Source organism: Mya arenaria, chromosome 4 (genome assembly GCF_026914265.1).
Source record: "Mya arenaria isolate MELC-2E11 chromosome 4, ASM2691426v1".
In the NCBI taxonomy this organism is placed as follows: domain Eukaryota; kingdom Metazoa; phylum Mollusca; class Bivalvia; order Myida; family Myidae; genus Mya; species Mya arenaria.
In genome coordinates, this window is record NC_069125.1 from 48,333,388 (window position 1) to 48,353,241 (window position 19,854).

At 35.0% G+C, this 19,854-nt stretch overlaps 1 protein-coding gene across 2 annotated transcripts; it reads left to right on the forward strand.

The window, feature by feature from the left end:
• The first annotated feature begins 4,895 nt into the window (after positions 1–4,895).
• Positions 4,896–18,908, forward strand: LOC128231770 (major vault protein-like). Of its 2 annotated transcripts, none has more exons than XM_052944952.1 (14): positions 4,896–4,983; positions 8,204–8,361; positions 9,154–9,349; positions 10,669–10,792; positions 11,342–11,465; positions 11,789–12,017; positions 12,304–12,414; positions 14,537–14,656; positions 14,924–15,073; positions 15,310–15,551; positions 16,287–16,484; positions 16,679–17,035; positions 17,189–17,408; positions 17,661–18,908. In XM_052944952.1, exons 2-14 carry the CDS (start codon positions 8,225–8,227, stop codon positions 18,039–18,041), a joined length of 2,589 nt encoding a protein of 862 aa, XP_052800912.1. In that variant the 5' UTR covers positions 4,896–4,983; positions 8,204–8,224; the 3' UTR covers positions 18,042–18,908. The 2 variants fall into 2 exon arrangements, with proteins under 2 accessions (XP_052800912.1, XP_052800913.1); XM_052944953.1 differs by lacking the exon at positions 4,896–4,983 and adding an exon at positions 6,779–6,910.
• Positions 18,909–19,854: the final 946 nt, after the last annotated feature.

Here is a 19,854-nt window from a genome sequence, read left to right on the forward strand (position 1 = left end):
AGAAACCATCTTGTCTGGTCATCAGCAACTTTGTGAAACTGTGTGTGTTAAAAGAGGTCAAGTTGAACAGCGTTGATTCATATATTGATAAGATGAGTGACAAATATGCGTATATGCTTGTTTACATTATCTTGGTCAACATAAAGGCTACTGGGCTTATGGCGATTGTCAATACCAAGCAGGAAACGGTTGGTAAGAAAATGGTGGTTTTATAATCGAGAGGGACAATATGGTCGAATGACGTTTGGAATAGTTTCGCAAGATCCGGAAATTTATTAAGTTCATCTGGCTGTTTTTGTCAGTTATCAACAATTAATATTGATATATAATAAACGATAGATATCATACAATTATAGAAATGGTGTAAGGTGTTCAATTTATTTCAACTGAAAATGTTTCTGATGTTTCAGGCAGGGCAGTTTATGTGGTCAAGGCTATGTCCGAGGTCAAGGTTGTCACCGATACCCTTCAGGACGTACGCTCCAACATCGACGACTTCCACAGCAGATGGCATCATGAAGCAGCAGGGATCGCGGAGACGTTGGGGGATTAAACCTTCAAAGCCCATAACATGTAGACACCAGACCAAGAGAGCAAATGCGAAGGCTTCTACACGAGAGGAATACTACCGGAGAAACCTCGCTCCTAGTTTCATCCACGCTCTGTTACTGTAAATGAACGAACGATTTGGTGAACTCAAGAGGAAAGCTGCTCGATCCTTACCCTGACCCCAAGCAAATGTGTGCAAATCCGGCAAATGTTGCTGACTTGGACTAGTTCCAGGAAGACATGCCTTCACCACAGTCTCTGGAGTCAGAACTGCACATCTGGCAACAGAAGTGGTAACATGTGGAATCTCCTCCTGAAACTCTACAAGAACGTCTAAAAATGTGCCCCATGCATCTGTACTCCAACATCCACAGTGCTAACAGTATGTGGAGTGTTTCCAGTAACCTCATGTGAATGTGAAAGAAGTGTAAGTGCACTGAGTTTAGTAAAGACAAAATTGAGGGCCACCATTGGGCAAGATAGACTGTCCTCACTGTGCCTCTTGAGTATTCACAGAGATGTTAAGATCGACATTGCCAAAGTAGTGGCACTGTTTGCAAAAAAGAACCCTGGGAGAATGGCTCTACCAAGTGTTCTATTAGACAGTGTTTAAACCAAAACATGCAAAATGTGCAGGACCATCAGCCCATTTATTCAGTCTTTGCAAAGTTGTATTAACTGCCAGTGTTGCAGAGTGTAGTGTCTACAGAATGTTCGTCCTTTTGTTTGTCTAAATAATAAAATTGCACCTAGTTTAAATATGATCTGTTTGTAAACTTACCCTTGCAAATTTTATATGTTAAATGTTCATATATCTTGTATTAAAGATGTTATGTATATGAGTATGACCTTGTTCTGTGCTGTCTCCCAAGGATTCATGTATACTGATATGTAAAGAAGTAGGAAATCGTACAACTACTAGTATGATGCCAAAAAGTGTGCTGTAATGAATTTATCTGCTGGAAAATTCGTCCATTTTAATAATCATAATAATGTAATATCAAGTAGTCAAAAAGTACTGGAAAACGCACCGTTTCATCCAAAAGAGCCCACCCCTAGTCAGTCCTCCCAACACTGACTTGTCTGGATCCGGCCCTGGTAACAACTCTGCAGGACTGAGTCTGGTGAGGGTCTTGCATGGCCTAGCCAGAGCTTAACCAAGGTGGCATTAAATTAGATAAAAGCTTTTGAATGCACTTGGTTGTAATATGTATTTAAGAAATATTACACACCACTGAGGGTCATATGACATTATAAGGACCGGCCAGTCAGCCCCCGAAGGTGTATATGGACCGAGGCGTTAGCCGAGGTCCATTCACATTCGGGGGCTGACTGACCGGTCCTTATAATGCCATATGGCCCGAAGTGGTGTGTTATATTTCTTATATTATACCGAACACTTTTCATTACAATTCAATATTTTTAAAGCGATTTAAATGTGTTTTATTGAACAAAACTAATAATGTTTACTTGCGACAAGTTTTCGCCGTTGTTAATATAGCAAGCCACACTTACCAATTGTATGACGTCAGCGGTCCATATTACATTTTGGCGAGGTCCGGACCGGCCAAAAAAATAATATGGACCGCTGACGTCATTAAACTAGATTTTCATCAAAATACAGTGATATACGGACCGATCGAGTTTATATATACAAAGAAGGGACAAATTGATGTGAGGTATAATATATAATAATAAGACTGATATCAGAAGCAAGGGTGTCTGGCTTCGTTACACACTTGATAGGTTTCGGCAGGGCCAAACAAGATTGTAGCCAGACTCGTCACCTTGAACCACTGTTCAAAACGTCCATGTCGTATATATATAGTTGTTAGTGGGTGGGTGACTTTGTTCAAGGGTAGAACGTTGAGCCACTTCCTCGATGATACACCATGTGAAATAATTGTTTTAGTGAAGCTGTCTGTTAATTTAATATGGCAGTAGGTCAAATCATGTTTATTAACTAAAAAATAACTTTACAGTTAATTATGTCTCATACATGTATAACAGTATGGTGGGAATTCCCTATATTTTCGATCACTGTTAATATGGTGTCTTTATAAGAATACAGTGCCAGTTTTTAAAAAGGAAATGTGCGTTTGATGTAAATGTAGCTCTAAATCACAACCTCTTAGGTGACATTTGGCAGTCTCATATAAATCAGAAAAAAATGTCATTACGTTCGTTAATGTGTCCATAGCGTGGAACTGTTTTTGGTAAGAAATCAATATATTTTTAGAATACATTTTAATGTACCATTTTGGATACTGAATATATCAGGTACAAGATCAAGGACATTCGATTCGATTCGCGAACATATTAAATGTAGTACGGGTGGATAATATTCTTACAATTGTAATTAAATACACTTAAGCGGATCATTTGGGGCGGGGTGGACATAATGTACCAGAATGCACTAATTTAGCAATACGATCACTACAAATATTAAAAAGAAAAGTGAAAACTGCATGAAAATATTTCAATATATAATTTATATAACTCAAAGTAATATTTCAATTTAAACGAGACAAACATGCACAGACTGACAGCGTAAACACATTTAAAATTCTCCTGAATACTACGCGAACTATATCTGATCATGATTTTCTCTTTTTCTTATTTACTTCTTTAAAAAATGGTTTGGTATGGGGGTCCATATGCAATGTTGGGAATCTAATGAACTGAGTCTATAGCGCATAAAAACTTAAACATCTTAAGCACTGTTTGGGCGCATCAGTCCCAATTAAGGTTTCTCGCTGGATTCGATCGCTCGTCATTCTGGATGCCAAGTTTCCAAGTTTTATTCATACTCTTGGCCCACATGGGCATGAGAGGTAACAAAAACATGTATCAAAACATACAACAGCAAGAAAAATATAAATTTGAAGATGAACAGCAATAAAAACAAAACAAACAAATATATTAGCATATCATGAAAAGTATTTTAGAATAAAATTAAGGAAGATGATTCAAATAAAATTCAGCATTATTATTTTTGCAAAGAGTGCTAGCTTTATCAATGTATTTTTATCAGAACTACACATTAAATTTTTATAGTTCAAAATATTTGGATATCTATAGAAGTTATGATTAACATATTTACGTCTTTCATAAATAAAGTGATTACAATTAAAAAATATAATGAAATTCGTCTCCTAGTTCTTGTCTATCACACAGTGAACAAAGTCTTTTTCGTCTTTCAATGCCATAGAAACGACCCTTTTCAATAGGTAAATTAAAATTTAGGCATCTAAATCTACAAAGATCAAAAGCCAAGTTTTTTGGCAAACATTGCAGATAATTTTCCAGGTTCATTTCAATTTTATAAATCCTATAGTTCAAACATTTAGCCAGTTCAGTCAATAAGCGGTATTCCTGATTTAGGTCCAACGTTTTAGTAGTATTCCTGATACCCGGACCCTCGATTATTTATCGGTGTAGTAATATACGAGAGTCCTGCATCTATATCGTGTGTATAGTTGGAAATAGGTACACCTTTGGAACAAGTATTTACAAAAGCCGTTTCTAATTATATTCATGCATTCAATTACAAAAAAAGACGAATTAGAGCACTGAATACAGTGATAACATCAACAAGTTTTCCCTGCTGTACGGCCAGTCCACATGCGCACGGTTCCCCTATAGTTGATATTCACGTACCACCGTAAAATTATTAGTTCTTTCCATTCGGAGCTCCTCGGCCATTTTTTCAAAAACAACCTCGGATGTATATGGACGGTTTACATACTTAAAAAGTGGTACGTTTAAGTCCGCTGCAAATAGATCGCGTAGTAATCTTATTTAGTAGTTAAAATTTATGACTTAACTCTTGGGAATCGTAATTATGTTTGCAATAATACACTTCACTGGCAATCAATTTAAACTGAGAGCAATGAATACAACTCTTAAACACTACATTTAATTAATGCTTTTATTCAAAAAAATACGGACTACTTCAACAGATGTACCGGCATACATCCGAGGTTGTTTTTGAAAAAATGGCCGAGGAGTTCCGAATGAGTTCTTTCAAGAGTATAAATCAAGGATTTTCGTATACATTTAAAACAGCTACATTGTAAGTAGCACTAGGGACGTACAGCTACATTTTGTAGCATATACAGTAAATGAGTCAATATGAAGTACGTTGTTTGTGATTCATATGACGTATACCTAACAAAAGATTACATACACGGTTTGCGTATTTCAACATTTAATTGTGGTAATTTTCGTCAGAATCATCCGAAGGAACCGCGTAATACACAAGTCACCGCTAAAAATAAATTTGATTTCCGGTTTGTCTGTTTTTCATTCAGTATGAGCCGAGTACAAATAAATATGTCATATCTATTTTTAGCTAATGAATTTTTGCTTGACGTCACATACTTTATTCAGGAAGTGCACAGAGCAAGCTCAGACAGTTGCAGAAAATAGCCGGTACGTTCCTGATTGTAATTGATTTCATCAATATATCACTATAGATACAACACAAATATATCAATTGTTAGTTATTCTTATACATTATTTGTGTTTTATAAGCTGTCATTTCATTTTTGTTGAAAAATTAATGAATTGGAAACAGGGTGTATACATATCGATCCTGTATCCGTTCAAAAGGTCAGAGGCGCTGAGAGGGAAACAACTATTCCTTACCTATTAATGAATGCAATAACCATTATGAATAGACAAACATTGGCATGGGTCACTTTTATTTCTTTTTGTTTGTCGAAGTGCAATTGTCTTTTTTTAACTTGATTTTTAACTCATGTGTACATATGCATTTGCACGTGCATTTATCCTAATGAATAGAAGTGTCAACAATCCTATTACATGTTTCCTTGGTAGTCTGTGGTAGATTTCGATAATTTGTAATTGTTAATATTATTGTGACATAAATGAAATATAAAAGTGGAGTGTATAATAAAGTCTCTGTTTCAAAATAATAAAGTCTCTGTTTCAAAATTATCTGTTTGAAAGAGCACTGGTTTATCAAATTAAGTTTAACTATTTATATTTTGGCCTATTTCACTGTTGTGATGTATGACAATGCATGAACCTTAATAGATTTGAGGATTTTGAAATCCTACATACATGTACATGACTTGTATACATTGATGTGGGTTAAAGGACTGGCTCATATTATTAAGTGATGATGCCGATGATGTACATTTTAAATGTTTTATACTGTCCCTCAGTGTATAACCTGTAGCAATAAGAGATATGGACGTCATGCACAGATATACGGTTAATCTCAGGTGTTTTGATCTATTTATATGCAATGAAGGAGGTTGAATTAGATTGCATGTACATTTAATGGAGTTGATATAATTAAAGATAATTTTCTTATTTTTTTCGGAGATCAATTGAATATGATATATATTTGTCTGAGATAATATTAGGCTTGATTAACCTGTTTCTATGGCAAAAAAAAACAACAATTAAAAGAGATTGCAACTCCTTACCATTCATTAATATTGTTAGAAATGGCAGGCAGTAAAAACATCTAAACAACTGGCCTGTTACATTTGATAAGGTTAACAATTGTTTAAAGAATAACAATATTAGTTATAAATACAATAATGATGATAATAATAATAATAATAATAATAATAATAATAATAATAATAACATCAATTTTCAAAATAGTCCACACAGTTCCTATGCACAAGATTTCATCACATTTAGATTATTTAATATAATGATCAACTACTGTAGGTAAAATAATCCCTAGTTCAATTTTGTTTGAAGTTTGATATTTATCATAGAAGCTTTTGCTCTCCTATTTTTATAAAAAAAAAATTAGAATTAAAATAAACTTGTGTGGCTATTTAAAGGTACACTTATTCTCATCTTCAAGCAATTGCATTATTACACTATATAAATTAAATCCCAATTTAAAGCAATTACACTATATAAATTATTTAATAAAACAGTGTTAAAATAAATGATGTTGTTCAAATATAATAGTAAAAACAAGAATGATGAAATATATATATATGATGATCTGTAACAAAAGTCTACTGAACATGCAGCCATGGAAATATTTATATATACAGTATCAATACAAGTATTGCACAAGATATAGGCAACTGAATTGGTTGTGCAATTATTGAGAACCTCTAGCTGACACGGCAATTTTATTTCTTACACTGGCTAAATATAGTCATTACCCTGTATATACTTGTACTTTGACGTTCAGTATTTATAGGTGAGCAACATTACTTTAGTTTTATATCAAATGGATATCATCATTCACATGTGTTAACAAAAAACTGTCTTACTTGAGAGAGATGTTATAATTAGTCATTTACTTAAACTACTGTATTGTCTTTCATTTATGAACATCTAGTCAATTTTTTAAATCGTAAGTAACCTTTTATGATTTTCTGTTTGTTATAAATGGTAGACTTTATAATTTAATAATGTAAGATGCTTTCCATAGGAGTACTCTGTAATGTGTGTACTATCATGTAAAATAACAAAATAGTATATAGTATATAAAATGGTGGAAAATATTATTTTTGTGGCATATTTAACATGAATTTTCAGCATGGCAGCCTGTTGAATAGATTTGATTGTTTTGTCTATGGATTGTATTGGAATTCATGATTTTGCATGTTTTTCTGTCTTTATATTTCATTGTTCAAGTGTTGATTTTGCAATAGTTGGCAGAAACGATTATTTTTATTTCTTATGTCTCCTATTGATTCCATTGTTTGTACAGAAGCAAACAGACTGTATACCATACTATACTAGACTCAGTTACAAAAGACAGGACTTAGTGCTTTGTTGATATTGTTGCCTGCACTACAACTAAGGGCAAACTTTCAGGATTAATAATGTTGACTAAACTGTCTGTACATAGTACTGTCTGTATGTAGTAGTATTGATTATAGAGAGTTCTCTTGATATTGATATAAGAAAGCCTGTTCATTCCTGTATATAAATTTATGATGACCTTGCAGTTTAAGTAAGAGATTGTAAATAGATTGAATTTGTACTCTATTACGCTGGTTAACAGACCATCACAAATTACATGTACAGTGTTCTAGAATATTATTGTATGCATCTACTGGCTATCTGGAAGGTACAAATGATTAATTGAATCAGTAAGTAATGAGATACTTTAACATTATGTAGCTGTTCTTAAATTATTATTCAAGGATATTATATAGGTTTAAAGCATATGTGCTCTTTTATTCACAATTGAAAAATAAAATTCAAAGTTATGTTTCTCTCAAAGTACTTAATCTTACTTCATTTATATTAACTGTATTACGATATCTGAGAGCTGTTAAATACATTTGACCGTTCTGGTCAAAAGAGATACTTCGATTTAAAATCAATGTACTTTATTTGACCATGTTGGTCAGTTTGACCATATTTATTTAAAGCTTAAGTAAGCTATAATTTAGTGCACTTTGCGAAAGTTATAGATGACCTGAGGTCAGGGTGTATTAAATTGGACTTAACATTTTTCCTTATAAGTTTTATTGACACATGGTTTGGGTGTGTCTTAGTTTAAAATGAAGAAAGTTAGGCACTAAAAGTTTACTTTGAACTAAATGATTAACAATTACATTGTGAAATTCTATAGGAAAATTTATACACAACCATACATTTATATTTTATCAAAACATATTTAATTATATTTCAGCATATCAGATAGATTATCACCATGGCAAGCCGCAAAGAAACTGGGGAGTCCCTGTTCCGAATTCCCCCATATTACTACATCCATGTTCTCGATCAGAACAAGAATGTCACACGGCTCGAGATCGGCCCAAACACATTCATCAGACAGGACAATGAAAGGTGGGAATACTGGTGTATATATTATCATTATAAGCCTTTGGGATCATCAAGCTTGAATTCCTACACAATGACATGCTTTCAAAAACTAACAACCCCAGCCATATAAAATTCATGCCTGGCAAACATTTTACTTTTACAAGGTTTGCAGGCTTGTTCTAAATCTGACAACTGGTGAATACACAGCTTACATGGCTATTCCCATTACATTGACTACCTAACATTTTGGCAATTAATAATCACTGTTCATTTCAAGCCACTAGCTACAAATGCTTATTCAGACAGCCACATTCATTCAAAGTTACACATCAAGGACGTTGAATTATTTATGTAGGCCAAGTATTCATAGTTTACATGTAGACAGCTTAATATTAGGTATTAAATATGAAATTACTCAGCTTTTGAGAGAAGCTTATGCAATCACATGAAATAAATAATACCCAATCTCAAATTTCCATCCATTGTCATTTTTAATACAGTTTATTGTTCAAATGTGTAGTCTTGCGTATTCCGATACAGTGCAATCAAATGTTGCCATACATAGACTTATGTATTGCAATTTAAACATTTTGGAGCCATTTTATTTAAAAAAAAAATTGAAGCCATTATATTTAAAAAATGTAAATCTGAGATATCAAAAAATTATATATTTGCATGATTATAGTTAAAATAATGTTATTTGTCCTTCCCTTTACATTTTCATATTATCAAAGCTGCTATTTTTTATATTGACAAAGATTTTTTTTAAATATATACCTAATACTTTAATATTAATTCGGTTTAAAATGAATACAGGGTTGTTGTTGGCCCCGAGAAGATGATCACAGTGCCCCCAAGGCACTACTGTGTGATCGAGAACCCAGCCCTGCGGGACAAGGACTACAAGATTGTGCTGGACACAAGTGGACAGGTCAAGCTTCTCCATGCTGATCAGGAGATCAGGCTCGCCCAGGACCCCTTCCCCCTCTACCCCGGCGAGGTCCTTAAACAGGTGAGGGAGAGTTACTTAATACCTAATTGCAGTCTAATATAAGCTGCTCTTACGACCTCTTTACATAATGACCCACTTGTTTGAATTGATGAAAATAATTATTCTACATATTATTATTAAAATGAGAAAACAGGAAATTAATACAGTTGGTGGTACAGCTCTAGGGTTATTAACCATTCAATGAGCACATGATTTTGTTAGGTTATGTTAATGTTTACTTTAGGTATTCAAATGTGTGCCAAACATTCCTTTCCATCTTGTCTGATGTGTAGTATAAAAGCTGCACTCTCACAGATGTTTATACCATTTTTACAACTTTTTTATTTTTGTCTTGGAAAGAGCAAAGTTTTGCGTAAATATCTGCAGACCAATGATGAAAGATTGCTGACAAAAGATCAGATTGCATATTTTCATATTTCTGTTCGAAAATTAATGTTTTATGGCTTTAACCATTATTAACAGTTTAAGAAAATTGCATAAAACATCATTTTTTAACTAAAATATAAAATTCTGTGATCTAATTTTTTGTCAGCAGTTTTATATACCGGTAACTGATTTTCATGGATTTTCGTTGGCTCGTTTCAAAAAAGTTATCAAAACGTTCAATTTCTGATGTGTAGTATTAAAGATGAGATCAATCTCATTTTTACCTGTTTAAAATGTGTTTAACATTTATACCTGTTTAAAATGTATTGAGTGATTGTATTGGTTAACTTGTACCCCACCATTTTAAATTTCCCTCTTCAGGTAACCGATTAACAAAAATCCATGAATAAAAATTAGAAAAATCTTTTGCTATCATGTGACATTTCTTGTTTTGAGTAATACCAATATGTATTTTCTTATATTACACTAGTGTTATGTATCTTGACATTGATGTCATTTTACTAGATACAAATCAAGAGCTCTATACATTATAAAGGGTAAATGTTTGTTGCTAAATCAAACAATATCTTGCTAAAACAAACAATTCTTCTGTTTATTTTATGCTTAAAACTCTGACATTTGAAACATTAGTATGTTATCTAAAAAGTGCCAAATCTATTGGTGACATATTCTCATTTAGAAAGTGACTGTCAAATCAATAATATTTTGTCCCAGCTGTAGGCATACTGACATTTCTTTTGTAATGTAGACTGGGAAAAATTTCAAAGCATTGAATGATATTAAAATGTTCGCTCAGAAAAATTTCAATTCACAATCTGAAAGTAATTATTAAAAACTAAATAATTGCCATAAATTTGTAAAGAAGAGTCCTCTGTAAGATGTACAACATATAGGTAGCTGAATTATGATGTGATTGTCTTACCAAATTGCAGGCTGTGACACCCCTAAAGGTCGTAGCCCCAAACTCTGCCCTGAGATTACGGGCCATCCTTGACTTTGAGGATGAGAGTGGAGAGAAGAGAACCGCTGGAGATGAGTGGCTCTTTGAGGGACCAGGTATGGCCCCTAGTTTACTTTGAAGGGCCCATGTTTATGAGCAGTCTGTGTCCGACTCTTAACTTTGACCTAAAATCGCCAGACAGCAAGCAAATGTTACAAAATATTTATCATATTACTGGGTAACCTTTTTTTGGATAGAATCTTTGTTAATGTTTACAATATTTTTTTTAACTAGATGGAATATACAATAAACTTAAGATTTGCAATTTTAAGTCGTTAAACCATTCATAGACATGGTTAAAAGTTCATAACAAGAATAAACATTATACATGTGAAATACAAATCAGTATTTTTCAGACATCTCCCTTACATCAGTCATAGCACCAGATTTGTTGATAGAAAATTCAGTTCAATGGAGATATTTTTTATTAGAACCAAAGGTTATGTTTTTCTAAGAAGTATAAACACTGACCAGTTAAAATTTTGATGATTTCAACTTTAGCTGGGCAGGTTAGCTCTTGCTTGGGAGTATTTCATCCCTATTTCTACATTATCCTAGATGTGATTGCATCATGAGCAAGTACTTACCTCATGTCTCTCCCTCAGGCACATACATCCCGCGTAAGGAGGTGGTTGTGGAGGAGACGGTGCGGGCCACTGTGATCAAGCCTAACCAGGCCATTCGCCTTCGTGCAAGGAAAGAGTGCATCGATAGGGAGGGGGACAACAGGTACTTGATGGACCTCTAGTTGATCTAAAATTTCTTAATTCAAGACATTTTCTAACTTACCTTGATGCTGAAAAGGACAATGAACAAAATGGCAGTTTTCATGGACTGTCTGTATTCACAATATTGTTATTTATACAAATATAATATTAGAAAGTCTGATTTCAGTAGTTTGCAATCATTCACCCGTAATTGCCTGCATAATTAGGAAACCTACTTTGAAAACTGTCTATCTGAAACTTGGAATTTATGGGAACATTTTTTCCAATCCAGGTTTCATAATTAACAACTTTACCAGGCATGTTTTGTATTGTTTCCGTTTCCAGGGTGACAGGTGAGGAATGGTTGGTGAAGAAGACAGGGGCGTACCTGCCTGGGGCGTACGAGGAAGTTGTTGATGTCTGCAACGCTTACGTGCTCACTGAGAAGAAAGCGTTACATATGCGCTCACTGAGGACATTCAAAGATGACTTTGGAGTCACACGGAAAAACGGAGAGGAGTGGCTCATCACCATGGATATGACAGAGACACACATACCTAATGTGTATGAAGAGGTAGGCTGTGAATGTTTTGATTAAAGTATTTTGAAATTTGAAGAATGAACTGCAATTAGTTATTTTATAGTTAATGTTTTTATATTGCAGTATAAAGCGTGAAAAATAAAAAGAAGTTTTGAAAGCATTATACCTATACCAGTTTACAGATTGAGGGGTTTCAGTGAAACTGTTCCAAATGAGGTTGATAAATTCTTATGCCCGCAATTGCAAGCACTTGTACTATTTCTGACATTAAATCAGGATAATAAGAGCTTTTATAAACATAAACAATGTCATGTTTCAGGTTGTGGGTGTCACCAACATCACATCACTTAGTAACCGCCAATACTGTGTCATCCTGGACCCTGTCGATGACAAGGGGAAGCCCCAGCTCGGCAGGAAAAAGCTTGTTAAGGTGAGTTGCATTCAATATGCCCTTATTCCTCGAAAGGAATTGCTGGAATATAGGAAAACAACTCATTCAGTGAGGAAATATAGGAGTATGTTAAGTTCATATTTTTGATACCCAGTTTCTGCAGTACAAATTGGATTATAATAGACATGGTGTTTGAAATGATAAAGGTACTTCACAATTAGCTTGATTTGATTTTTTTGTGCTTTTATGTGAATTTACGCTACTGTTTAGAATACAAACTATTAATGTGCCTATTTTCACTTGTGCATGGGTGAAAGTTTTCAGTATTGATACTGAATTCAGTATTTTGGAAAATATTTATCCTTTATAATGTATTGTAAAAATGGCATTTCCCTATGTAAACACCCTATTTTCAGTATTTTGAAAAATTCAAACTTTCACCCATGCTTGTGCTTGTGCATGTTTTGCTTTGTAAAATGAATAATGAAAGTCATCCTGTAATCAAAAGGGATTCTCTCATTGGAGTTGAATAGAATTATTCCGAACATTTGATTTTGCAGTACAGTCAATGTAACTATTGCATTTAAATTCTAGGGTCTCGAGGTAACTATAGTTTGACACCTGCTTGTAGAGGTTACCCTATCTTCTGTCAATCATTGAAAATAATGGCAATGACCATGGTCATATTGATTTGAACTCTGATATTTTAAAGAAGTTTTAAGAACTTCTTGCATTGAATTCAAAATTGCTTTAATAAAACTAACGAGCATGTTCAAGACATCCGTTTAATTTATTTTTATACTGCTGTAGTACAGTACACAATGTAATCGGTCAAAGGCTTATAAAAGTAAAAAAATACTTAAAAAGTAGTATCTGGCAATGTTTTCTGCATTGTTTTACATTTTTATGCTCTAAACACAACAATAAGTGGTTTGAATCCTTTTCAAATTTTCCTGCCCGAATTTCTCGAACAATCACAAGTCCCTTATAACATGATTAGGTTAAGCACACTATTTCGGTGTCAGTATAAATTGTGAACTATTCTTTCTTTAATGAGTTTTGAGACTTTAAAAGGAAATAATATTTTAGATTATCACAGTTAACTATTTTTTTTGTTTTGTAAATCAAGTTAAGAAATTAAGCTAATTAAATTGAAATAAGCTACTTTAACTTGTTACACTTACCTAGGGTAATTCGAGAAATTGGGGCCTATACATGTGGACATCAGTAACATGCTTTTGTAGTTCATGCTTTAACAAAGAGTGATGGACTAACAACAGCAGGCAGCATACATAATTGGAATACTGTCAAGAATGGTTTTCTCAGTGATTCCTTATTGTTTCTCAATGAAACACTGACCCTGCCAATGATGTAACCCAAACATTTACCGACATAATGTTGAACCCAGTTGGCTTGAACTCTCTTGGTTCGAGTTCCAGGTTGGCTAGAACTGAATGTTCAGTACTGATTTCTATATACTAAAGGTAAGCATTCCCGCTTGGCTCAAATTTTCTGAGGCTCGAGGTATTTTTGCCGGTCCCTCGGAGTTCGGGTCAACGGGTTTCGACTGTATGTATGAATTTTTGCTCAATTTGTGTTCTTTGTGTGTCTGGTTAAGTGTCCGTAAGGCCTTACCCCTTGTACCTTCAAACAGGATCTGAAGGTTAAGTATCAGGCTGCTTTGGGTTTGTCCCTGTAGTTTCCATTATATATTGCTTTAATGTTATAAACTTGAAATAACCACAACTCACTCAGTCACCAATATCAACTTAGAAAACATAATTATCAGAAACATGCACATTGTATATCAAGCTTGCTTCAACAAAGGAAAAGTCAATAGTGCAAGCCCTTTTTACTTATCATCCATTGCAAAATGAATTCATTTGCAAAACAATCCATTGAAAGATCTCTTTTACATTTTGATGATATCTCAGAATCCTTTTTTAATTGATACAGAGAAATAATCTGTAGCTTTTTTAAACAATGACTTACGATTGCTTCTAAGAACATAGTGCAGAAGTTTGCTTTCTAAAAAAACTTAAAACCTATCCTTCTTGCATGTACTGTATATTTCTAAAACATAGGCTGTGAGCTATTTATCATCAAGCAAAATTTAAAGATACCAGTCTTGCATATCTTAAACTTTGTGACAATGTTTCAGGGTGAAAGGTCATTCTTCCTGATGCCAGGGGAGCGGCTGGAGAGGGGTATCCAGAACGTCTACATCCTCGGTGAAGATGAGGGCCTCATTCTAAGAGCCAACGAGTCATTCACTGATGGGGTATGTAGTCACAACAACGGCCACATTCACAAACTAATACTTCTCTTGTATTTAATTTCTGTTTCATTTTTAAGTTAATCTTGCATCTAAAATGTTTTAGTAAAAAGTTAAAATGGAAAATAAAATTATTATATAATACTGCTTGAATATTTTTATATTTATACCCTTTTGGATAATAGACAAAAAGATGCAGTGATTTGAATTTTTTTCAAAGGGCACATTGAACCAATATATTTAAAAATAAGTATTCATTCTATCTTCTTTCAGGATGTGAGCCGAAAGCCTGGTGATCGGTGGATGTTTCGCGGACCAAAGGAGTATGTCCCGCCTGTGGAAGTAGAGGTGGTCATGAAAAGACAGGCCATTCCTCTCGACGAGAACGAGGGAGTGTACGTCCGTGACGTGAAAACTGGCAGGGTATGACTTCTATTTACATTGAATTCAAAAGATTTGTCATTAAAGTTTGTTTTAGTTAAAGAAAATCTGACATAGAATAGAAGATTTTATCTAAGATTACACGATCATTTGTGACATTTAAAATGGGTATTTTTATATTCATGTACATTTTTTTGGTGACATGCATATTTATTACCACAGTGATTGAAACATATTCATGTGTATTGGAACTATAATAATCTTTAATGTTTTTCCAGGTTCGTGCAGTGACAGGAGAGACATACATGATCAGCCAGGATGAGGAATTGTGGTCAAAGGAGCTGCCCCCAGCAGTGGAGAATCTTCTGGCAGCCGCCAAGGACCCTCTAGCTGACCGAGGTGACCGGGGACGCACACCTTCCGAGGCATCCAAACCAAGGGATAAGACCAGAGTTATCTCATTCCGTGTTCCACATAACGCTGCTGTGCAGATTTATGACTATAAGGAGAAGAAGGCTAGGTAAGAATCAGAGCTTTTTCTGCTCATTTTGGGAAAAAGACCCTAGACATTTTGGGAAATTTTGCGTCGTGAAAATGCGGAAATAGGGAAATTTTACAGTGAAAAGAAAAATCTGTCTAGTCTCCTGTGAATTAGGAAAGGATTTAATATTAGCTTATTTTCCCTTTAAAAGACACACAATGGCTGAAATATCAATCCTTGGGGTGTAAATATCTATTACAATAAATCATGACAGATAATAATTCATATCTCTGAATGTGATGAAAATCAATGATTTCTGAGTTCAATTACCAATTTTTGGATTGGGATTTTTTTCTGAAGATTGGGAAAAATATCTTATATTTTGCTTTGGGAATGGGTCCGATAGTCGGACCCGTGGGTACTATAGAAAAAGCCCTGAGAATAATGCTTAAGTAAACAATTATCATGGATGTCTCTTACTTGAATTTGGTACTCCCTTGAAGCATGCTTTTGCTTTGGGTCTGAAAGATACTATAAATTTTGAAAATAAAAAAGTTTGGTCATATACTTTTCAAAAATTGGCCTATGGATTCACAGTTTATAGAATCAAGAACCAGGTGTGTTTTTGATTTTTGAGAAAGCGAGTAAAGAAACTGTTCTTGAATTTTGAATAAAATAATTGTTAAATCTTGACAAATAAGTCTTGAAGAATTTTGCAAGTCATATTAATATTTTGAAATGATAAATAATAACCATCTTATGATATGTTTACAGGGTAGTGTTTGGCCCTGAGCTGGTGATGCTGGGCCCTGATGAGCAGTTCACCCAGCTGAGTATTTCCGGGGGCAAGCCCAAGAAGCCAAACATGATAAAATCTCTGTGCCTTCTCCTAGGACCAGACTTTATGACGGACATCATCGTCGTGGAGACATCAGACCACGCCAGGCTTTCCCTACAGCTGTCTTACAACTGGTGAGTAATGGTTATTGAAATTAAAAACCTTTTACAAACATAAAAACATATGAGCATGAGTTTATGAAGTGTTAATAAATTGATATGAAAATGCCTGTTGACAAACCGAAAAAAAGGACAAAAATTACAAACTCGGTTGCCTTATGTTTATTTCTTTGAAATCACATATATTGTTTGTATGTTATATTTTTCAGGCATTTCGAGGTACAGGACAAAGATGACATAGCAGAGTCAGCGAAACTCTTCAGTGTGCCAGACTTTGTTGGTGACGCATGCAAAGCCATAGCCTCTCGTGTGAGAGGGGCCGTAGCCCAGGTGGCCTTTGATGACTTCCATAAGAACTCTGCACGTGTCATTCGTTCGTCAGTTTTTGGATTTGATGAGAAGGACAAAGTTCGGGACTCGTTTATCTTTAAACAGAATAATCTTATCATTACGAGCATTGACATCCAGTCTGTGGAACCTGTTGATCAGCGAACACGAGACTCCCTACAGAAGTCGGTGCAACTGGCTATTGAGATTACAACCAACTCCCAGGAGGCAACAGCCAGGTATTGGAAACAGGCAATTATATTACAGCTTCTATAATTACACACTCCTCAAATATTTATAGTTATTTAATAAAGACTGAAAATAACATCTTGGTAAAACAAAAACCTACCTTCTCAAATAATTTAAACTAACCCTCTTTTCTTGTTCTCCAGGCACGAGGCTGAGCGCCTGGAGCAGGAAGCTAAGGGTCGTCTGGAGCGTCAGAAGATAAGTGATGAAGCAGAGGCTGAGAAGGCTCGACGCAACTTGCTTGAGCTGCAGGCCCACAGCGCGGCTGTTGAGTCGACCGGTCAGGCCAAGGCCGAGGCACAGTCTCGGGCAGAGGCTTCCAGGATCGAGGGAGAGGCAGCAGTTGAGCAGGCCAAACTTAAGGTAGGCTGATATTTTTATTTAAATATATTGTGAAATGTTCAGGATGATGCATTGTAGATAATTGCAATTTAAAGTGATTTAATTTATTTTGAAATAGAATTAAAATGGACCTCAAAAAATTACTTTTTAGATTTAATGTGTTCATATTGTCGAAAGTAGAAATTTTTACCTACTTGAATATACCTATAAAACTTGCTTTGTATAAAAGAAGAAAAGATGTACATGCACAATGAATATATTTGTCATTAACAGGCCCAAGCCATGAAAATTGAGGCAGAGTCAGAGCTTGATAGACTGACGAGTGCAAGAGAGGCAGAGCTGAAGTTCCTGAAAGAACAGAATGAAATGGAGATCAGCAAGTCACGTGAGACATGTGACATTGAGACCGGCAAGTTCAAGAAGATGGTGGATGCCATTGGAGCAAGCACTCTGCAGGCCATTGCAACGGCTGGTCCAGACCTCCAAGTCCGCATGCTGCAGGCACTTGGCATGAAGTCGACTGTGATCACCGACGGAACGACCCCGATCAATCTATTCAACACAGCACAGGGGCTCATTGGGGGTATTGGAGGCGGAGCTATGGTCCCGAACAAAAGATCACGCCGGAACGATGACGATGAGGACGAAGATTAAAATGTGTCATAACAGACGATCAATTTATTGGTGTATTACTTAAAAACATCTAACAGATATATCAAATTATTCATACATGTACTGTTGGTATTAGGTTGTCACATATCCTTAATTCATATTTCACATATTAAGCTATAATGTTATTTATTATCTGTCATGTGTATATAAAATGTGTTATGAATTTATTGAAGAAAATTATGTTTCTGAGGTCCCTTTATTTGTTGTGAAAAACTATCAAATGTCATGAAGACTTTTGAATCCCAGACTTAGAAATGTGCTGCTGTACTTTTGTGATAACGTACATGTATACTCTTCGAGTGCAATTTGAAAGCTGACTGTGAAGTTGCAAATTTTTATATGTAGTAAAACTAGAGTTTGTGTCATATCTCTGTAAATACCATTTTTCTCTTGTAGAATGTTACATGGTAAAGATTGTGTATCTTATATGTGCATCTTTTGCACCAGTATAATTCAATAGGACCACTACTTTATAACCACATGTACTTGGACCACTTTCGTCCTTTGTCTACATGTACCTGTCTACATGTACCGTCTGAATTGTTCTTCAAATTTTTAATGCTCCATTTTTGTACAAAAAGGCCTGACAGAATAAAATCTACCTCAAATTATAGCGATGGTTTAATGCATTGGTTTAATGCATTGGTTTGAGGCTTTTTGTTTTTGTTAAGGCCTAATTCTTCTGTGTTAATTTGTTTTGTTTACTGAGTTAAAAGCACTGTGATAAGAAATCACCGTTCGTAGACGTTCTATCTAGAAGTGGTTGACCATACAATCATTCCCCCCTTTTTTGTAGCATTTTTATATTGTTCTGTTCTTTTCTTGTTTAAATAAAGAAATGCTCCTTATTGTACAGTGTTCTTGGTATTTACTGTCCTTCTGGTGTTAATCAAGAGGTTGTGAAACACTAAGAGTACATGTACATATGGACTACTGTGTGTGTACATTGTACAACTTTAGAATTACAAGTACCTGTATGATAGCAGGAGGAAAGTGTTTTATGATAAAAAAATAGAGAGATTTCGCAAAGGACTTATAAACTCCACTGCAACTTTTACCTGTATGGGTAGGTACGTATGGAAGATCACTCCACACTAACATGAAAGATCACTGCATACTACACATACAAGATCACTACACTCAACACATACACGATCATGTACACACTACACATACAAGATCACGTACACACTACACATACAAGAATATTTGAATATAATAAGAACAGGTTCTAGGCGCTATAAAATTGGATGTATGAAATACGACAAGCAGTTTAGATACCGAATAGCTATGTATCCATTGAAAACCTTGTCAGAAATTGATTACGAACTGTGGTTGCTATTTGCCACCACCAAGTCGACCCCAATTCCCGAGTCTAGCCAATATTCACTTAGGTACTGTAACCCATACGACTACATGCCATACATGTCCTCGTGCCCAGTGCCAACCCTGGTCCCCTATCTCCAGGGTCCACAAAGGTTCGCTTCTCCCCGGTACTTCAGGTCGCGCAACCCCGCCCCACCGTCATTCAGGCCCCAATTTATCGAAACTTCTTAAGCTTAACAGGCTTAAGTCGCTTATTTCAATTAGCCTAAATACATACTAATAATGGATGTTGAAAAATGAAAAATGGTTTCCTCTAATTAGCATCCAGATTTTTCTTATAATAATAATAATGAGCTGATAAGACGTGATCTGGGACCTAGCACATTATCCACTCGTTGAATGACGCCGGGCCGCGTATTGCCGATCAGTCTAGAAGCGTTAAGTCTGCCGGGTCACTACCTCATGTACT